Below are 7,153 nucleotides of genomic sequence, written 5' to 3' on the forward strand. Positions count from 1 at the left end.
ACGTGTTATGCACATAATTTTGACCTAAAGTAAAAGGTATATAATGTGTTGCCCTTGCGCAACAGAAAACCTAACAAGAAAAGCAGGGGTGCCAAACGTCTCCATCTACAAGGCTTGATAGAAAAAGGCGATGATTTATAGAAAGGAATCAAAACAAGTGAAAGTGCAATCTTTGATACCCTTTTAATTTAATGTTGTACAAGGTACATATGATATGCTTGGCTTTTCTAGCTCTCCTTCCACCTGCTTCAATCTCTACCTTTGCTAGTGCTAATCGACTTTGTTAAGTTTTGCTTTGCCCCATTTCTTGGCTACCTTAGCTCTGAAGAAAATCTCCTTTTCCCTTTCAATCAACAAATTTTCCACTGTATGTCCCATGATTAACAACCGTAAGATATTAAAACTCTTCTTAATAAAACTTACTTTCTTTGAATTTGTATATTTGGAAGATGTCTACAATGCTCTAATAAACAAAAATCAATAGTGGAATGGAAGAAAAAGTATCATTAACAAAATATATATCCTACCACCATGATGTATCTACACCGCTAGAGGGTTTACATCATCAGATATTTGTTGTGAGTATCTGACAGCTACAAATTGCAGAATTTATAGAGAAAAAACTTAATAATTGTGACGATAAAAAACCGCAACAAGCGGCAGAAGTGCAGGTGTTGAATGACGCTGACACTATGGCCGTGTTTACGTATTAATGCTGATATCCCTAAACTTAAATGGATTAATCTTCTAGCTCAAAGGTATAAAGTAATGTGATCTAATATTTTAGAGTAGCTTTTTCAAACTCATTATATTGTCAAAGCGTATGAATCATTTATACCTTACACAATGAATATAGCAGGCAAATTAATTGATACATTATTGTCTTCTTTGGTGAATTATTACTAAATTGACAACTTGGATGAATAATCTATTAATCATTCACTATTATTAAAGCCATAAGCTTCCTAAAAAGAGTGTCTTCAGAATACATTTATGCAGAGTATCTAGCAGGATTGAAATATCTCCTGCAAAAGCAAAGAATCTAAAAGATACACTCAATTTTATTAATTACCCGTGAAAATCTATGTCTTGAAAGAAAAAGAAGAAGAAGAAGGAATTAATTAATCAATGGAAGTTGAACATGATGAAGAACTTGGACAGAGGCAAATTCAGATATTTACCAGAGTGCATGTCCAAATTTCTGCACAAACAAAACAGAGAATGAATCAATTTCATTTCGATTGAGAGGTGCATCGCGAGGGAATGTAACTCCCATTCAAAGGATGAAATTTCAGGTGACACTCAAGGTGACAAGAGAATTTCATAGAACCAAAAGCCCCTACCCTCCACCTTGTTCTACCATTCCCCTTCAATTCAAAACCAATCATGTTCCTCTTCCAAGACTCATCCACTTCCTCCATCTGATCAGGGTTTAATGGAATTGAATTTGACTGAACAACATAGGTGAGGAACTTTGAATTGTTCTTGGGAACATCAAAGGGATCATGAGCAACCAGCGTAGCAACATCTTGACCCTGGTAGCTGAGATTGAACCTCAGGTCAGAGAATGTAGCATGAGCTTTAGCATTCCCATTCTGTGCCATCACAACAATTGTGAGCTGGGTTTGAAGCAAACCAGCATAGTCATTTCTGAGAAGATCAAGATGAGCATAGGGGATACTGATTGTAGGGAATCTGGGATGAATCACTATGTAACCAACAAAGACTAAGATTCCTAAAATTATGACTGATATGGCCATGAGGGTGCAGAGAATTGCTATAATCCAGATTAAAGGGTGTGTGTAGTTTCCACCATGTTGGTGAGTGACTAATCTTCTTCTGGGCCTAATTTGATGATGATGTTCTGCCTCATGGACATGGTCATGGTTGTGGGAATTAGGCATGGAGATTTCAGATTTGATGGATGAAGAAGATCAATTCAACCCATGTGGGGTATGTTGTGTGAATTTTATGTTGGATTTGGTGAAACTTGAGAGGGAGGAGATGAGGTTGGCAAGGTTTGTGAGGGAGGGAACTGCTGCAGAAAAAAAACTGGTTCTTTATCTCTGATTGGTGGGAAGGTTTTGGTATCTTCTTTTCCTAGCTTTAAAGCCTTTCCTAGCTTGTGCATGTTTTTATGTTTTGTTTTGTGGTGGCTTTAGAAGTTCAGTGCATGTTGACAACAGAGTCAATTGAAAATTTAAGATGTATTTAAATAATTGTAAAAAATATCATGATTACTAAATATTTTGGGTTTTTTATGAATTGTGTTTTTATATGATTAAGTTGGTTGATGCATGAACTAGTGCCTTTATGTTTAAGCCTTCAAAAAGGCTATCATGCACTAGCATGCATTTTGTAAATTAGAAGTTTTTTTTTTTAAATAAACTGATCATACTCTTAATTTTGTATTACACACGCCTCTCCTAGACTCCTACGAGCAGGCATCTTAGCTAGCTACTGCTTCATCTCAAAAAGCAAGTAATATGATTTTTCTGCTCATATTTGTCACACTTTTCTTAAACTTGTGTCGGGAAAAAACCAAAGAAAGTGAAGAATGCACCTTGTATATGTTGCTTAACTTATTCAAAATACTGTGAGGACAATAAATTTAAACTATTGTGTGAATATCATCGTACGAAAAAGTAAAATGCCAAACTTCATCGCATATACCAAGTTACCACTAATTTCCTTTGCAGATTTGCTGGCTTTAAAGCTTTGGTAAAAAATGATTTCGTAGTTGGATGGCAGCCCAATTCATTAATAAGGAATGGGCCTCAATCTCTCGGACTCATGGTCTGGCCCAAATTTGTTGCAAGCCCAAACAAGTTTCCAGGATCATATTACACCTTTTTGCCTCATCCTCAAATTGATTTACAAGAGCTAAATTAAATACACTATTTAAAAAAATTGTTTGCTAATCATTGACACACATTATTACACTATAGTCTATACACGTGTCGCCCAAATTAAAATTATGGGTTTAGTTCAATTAAGCAAGAATATGCAAACTTGTCTAGCCGCAACTAATCGTAAATTCAAGTTTAACTTTAATTTCCTCATAAATTGAGTGTTTGGACTATCTGTGTCCAGTAAAATTCAATTGATGAGCAACCCTCCAAAGCAGATTCTCGTGCTCCTATTGAGAAGCTGACTCTGCAACTCAGTGGTTGTTTTTTTTTTTGTTGATACATCGGAAAATGACAAGAAAACAGAAAAGCTAAAAGACTCCTATAGAGTCTTGGAGCAGCAAAACTTCCAGCTCCTTAGGAGGAGAATCCAAGACAGTGAACGACGACACACGATCTTAATAGCTCCGCTTTGCAATCCAATCCGTCGGGCCATTGATCTCACGAGGAATCCAAACAAGTTCTACTCTCCATCCTCTGTTGAGCAGAGCACGATTTTCCTAGAGTAGTTGTTTTCTCTCCGTACCACCAATTTTATTTTATTTTTTAAAAGCAAGAAGATATTTTATGTCAAAAAGAAGGAATAAACTTCTCTTCTTGGAGTCTACCTCTGACTCACTCACACACAAACCTCTCTTGTTGTAACTAGTGGCAGCAACACAAACACAAGCAGCTTCACTGTTAAATGTCTGTTTCTGTGTGGTTGATGCTCTTGATTTAAGACAGGTACATGAACACACACTAATGTAGTTTCCCAAACCCTCACTCAAAAACTAGGTAAACCAGTCTCTCTTTATCGATAATCAACCATGAAACTCTTGCAGACATTGGTACGGTTACCCTTCACAACAACATCACCACCAGCATCATCATGGCACAGTCAAAATTCCATCTTGACCTCAAATTCCAAAAGGGTCTCTGCGTTTGGCCGCAAAGGTCCTAGATTTCCAAACTGCGCATGCACCAGCTCAGGACCTGCAGTTTCTTCACCTGCGTCGAATCCTTCGACGCAATTTGCTGCTTCTGATTCTGGTTTTGATCCAGTTGTAACTCAGACGGAGTCAGGGTATCATGACAGAGTAGAGGAGGGCATTGAGAAGGTAAGCCTTGGGTTTTAGTTCTGAATCTTGCTAGCCATTCAATGGTTTTGGATAAGGGTACTTACTTATTTGCCTGATTTTTACAGGTGATTTATAGATTTCGGTTTATGGCTATTCTTGGAGTTTTCGGCTCTTTGTTTGGATCTTTTCTATGTTTTATGAGGGTATGGTTTTTCAACCTTGCTATTTACTTTGCCTTATCATTTGGTATATCATTAATTTTACCAAATATTTTGCCTTAATGGAATATTAGTTACTAGTTAGACTAATCTTATAAATGAAGTTCTGATATAAAATCCAGAGAAGAGATATTGTTTTTTGTGATTCTGAAGTGTCATTTTAGGATTTATAGGTTTAGGTTCTATTTGATTCTTGTTGCTTTCCTTCGATCACTAAAATGTAATGTAACCAATGCGACCAGTTCCGTTAGAAACGTGAAAATCCTCAATAATCCTACTATAGTATGTGTCTTAAGGCTCAACCAATTTGTAAGTATATGTTAGCCTGAAACATTTACATGGAATTACGATGAGATTAGCTACTCACCTAGTTCATTGGTCCAACTTCACCCCAAGAGAATAACTGTATATCAGGCCTGAAGAAGTCTGGCTTCACTAAAGATAGATGCCATGGATAATGCATGGTTTTTTTCCAAAGGAATAATACGGTAATGCTTAGTCCTTATGCTTTTTCCCCCTGCATACATCTTAAGGTCTTGCGTCTATAGGAGGTGATTGCAGCATCCTTGTATGGGATTATATTTGATTTCCTCAGATAGCCTTCCAGCTATAAAATTGTAAACAAACAGTCACCTCGTGTGTATATTTTGCTTCCCTTATACCATTCAGACCTATATGAGGAGATGAAGTTGTGTGTTGAAAAATGAATTGGGTGGTAGGGGAGGGCGCATAGAAAGTCCGGAAGGATAAACTCACGTGTGTACATTTGAAATCTGAAATTTTAAATAACTATGCTTAGAAAGTTAAATTAATTGCTGAAAGTGGTTGAGTTAATCGGACCAGTTTCAAAAGATTAAGTGGCATTACAATCATTATGCTCTGATGATGACTTTGGTTTTGATGTATTATGATGTTTTGTTGATCTTTTATTACGCAGGGCTGCACATTTGTTGCAGAGTCATTTATGAAATACCTTGTAGACCGCACTAAAGTAATCCAAATGCTGATAGAAGCTGTGGGTAAGTGTTAAACTCCTTTAAGTTTGTGCAGTTTGCTGCTTCTTCTCCATTGTCTTAACTATGTAACACTATTCTTCATGTAATCCAGGTCTTTGTTGATAAATAACAGAAATCCTTGTCATCAATGAAATTAAATTGGTTTCCATAAAAGGGCATTTTGGTATAATCTTAGTTAGCCTTAAGCACATTTTATAACAGAAAATCACTCAACTTCGAGAGCCAAATCATGATATTTTATAATTGAAGAGCCTAAATACTTTGTGAACTTGGATTCATTTTTGTTACTAGAAGTTTCAGTATCATTACATGGACAGTAATTTGTATATATGTTCAATCCATATGTGAATAAATGACCTTAACTTATCCGGGTGCGGTTCATATGTATGTATTGACCTTTTCTATGGTATAAGTTGTATTTTTGGATTACTATGGGTTTCTGATAACGGTTTATCAGAGGTTATTTACAGGATTTACAGAGGTCCTGAAGAGCTCTTTGCCTCTTTAAGCTATTTTCATTTATTCTTTTATTTCTTCTTGTGTTTGTATTGTCGTTCTCCTCGTAGGATTTATTATGTTTTCTACTTTTCTTTGCGCTTGTCTTCTTTGTACCTAACTACTTCATTGTTCATCTAGATGTCTATCTTTTAGGAACTGTTATGCTGGTCTTTGGAATGGGTCTCTATGAGCTCTTTGTCAGTACTCTTGACAGTGCAAGCTCTCTGTCAGATAAAAAACCTTCTGGCAGATCAAATCTCTTTGGCTTATTCACTCTAAAGGTTAGCTCCGGGACATTCCATTTCTTGGTCAACGTTATCTAAGTCACTAAGAATTTATGTTCCACATGTTGCTACTGGCCATTGTATAATTTCTGCATTCAACAACAGCAAAGCCTTATCCCACTATGTGATCGGCTATATGGATCATTAGCCATATTAAAGATATCAACATGTTTTACGTTGGCTGCCGAAGGCTTAACACAACCTTCAGACCATTTAAAGAAACAAGAAAATAAGAACTTGAATTGAACTAAATGTAGGGAAAGATGCACAGAATGTAGAGTTAATTTATGAACAAAAGAAAAATACAGATAGACGGGTAACCAAAAGATTCAGGAATGTTTTCAGTCTTTGTTTTCTTTCTAAACTGTCTTTTGATGTCAGTTCTTCTTTGCTTTTTTTTTTTCCCTTTTCAGGAACGGCCGAAATGGCTGGACATTAATTCTGTGAATGAACTGAAAACCAAGATTGGTCATGTCATAGTGATGCTGCTTCTGATTGGGTTGTTTGACAGAAGTAAGAAGGCTGCTATAAACACTCCAGTGGATTTGCTATGCTTCTGTGCTTCCATCCTTTTTTCTTCTGGTGGCCTCTTTTTGCTGTCTAAACTGTGAGGCTAGATTAAAAGTGATACATATACCTGCATAAGAAAAGGGTAGGTATCCTTTATATGTATTCTTATTCTGTATATATTAGGAAGAATATACAGTGCACTTAATCAAAGCCATGAATGAGGTTAATTGGATTTGGACCTAATCCAGTTCATGCACATTCTTGAGTCCTAGCCGTAAACCTTGGTTGTCATATAGAATGATAAACTCTTCTATACACGAGTTAAGTACATTAGCTAAACGATGTTAATTTTTTTGTACTCTAAATCTTTGCATGACATAAATATCTAATATTTTAAAGCAATGATTTATTAGTAATTGGTTGGCATATACACAAATGTATGCTCAAGATGTACTCAAGAATCTCTGATCTCATGCAAACAAATTTACCAAAATCCATTTCAAGTACAACACTATCCCCTTACCTTAATGGCTTAATGCATTTTCCCTTATGTTTCAAACAGAAGAATAGACATGACAAATCTATCAGCTCTGTTGGCTTAGCATGTCATTCGAAATCCAGTAGATTTTCATGTTAGGAGGTGACGTGAATCAACTG

General features: G+C 36.1%; 2 protein-coding genes across 3 annotated transcripts; one reads left to right on the top strand and one right to left on the bottom strand.

Moving 5' to 3' along the window:
- Positions 1-220: 220 nt before the first annotated feature.
- On the bottom strand, positions 221-2,193 carry LOC130735777 (NDR1/HIN1-like protein 12). Of its 2 annotated transcripts, XR_009018560.1 has the most exons (2): positions 1,182-2,193; positions 221-365 (listed from the first exon to the last, which is right to left on the bottom strand). XR_009018560.1 is itself a non-coding variant. In XM_057587675.1 (1 exon), the coding sequence occupies exon 1, from the start codon at positions 1,902-1,904 to the stop codon at positions 1,233-1,235; it is 672 nt and encodes a 223-aa protein (XP_057443658.1). In that variant the 5' UTR covers positions 1,905-2,192; the 3' UTR covers positions 921-1,232. The 2 variants fall into 2 exon arrangements, 1 of the variants encoding a protein (XP_057443658.1); XM_057587675.1 differs by lacking the exon at positions 221-365 and having other exon boundaries at positions 921-2,192.
- A 1,319-nt stretch (positions 2,194-3,512) lies between these two features.
- Positions 3,513-6,912, top strand: LOC130740290 (uncharacterized). Its single transcript, XM_057592836.1, has 5 exons — positions 3,513-4,009; positions 4,096-4,173; positions 5,126-5,207; positions 5,841-5,983; positions 6,400-6,912. The coding sequence occupies exons 1-5, from the start codon at positions 3,719-3,721 to the stop codon at positions 6,595-6,597; spliced, it is 792 nt and encodes a 263-aa protein (XP_057448819.1). The 5' UTR covers positions 3,513-3,718; the 3' UTR covers positions 6,598-6,912.
- The last annotated feature ends 241 nt before the right edge of the window (positions 6,913-7,153 follow it).

This window comes from Lotus japonicus, chromosome 2 (assembly GCF_012489685.1).
Source record: "Lotus japonicus ecotype B-129 chromosome 2, LjGifu_v1.2".
In the NCBI taxonomy this organism is placed as follows: Eukaryota; Viridiplantae; Streptophyta; class Magnoliopsida; order Fabales; family Fabaceae; genus Lotus; species Lotus japonicus.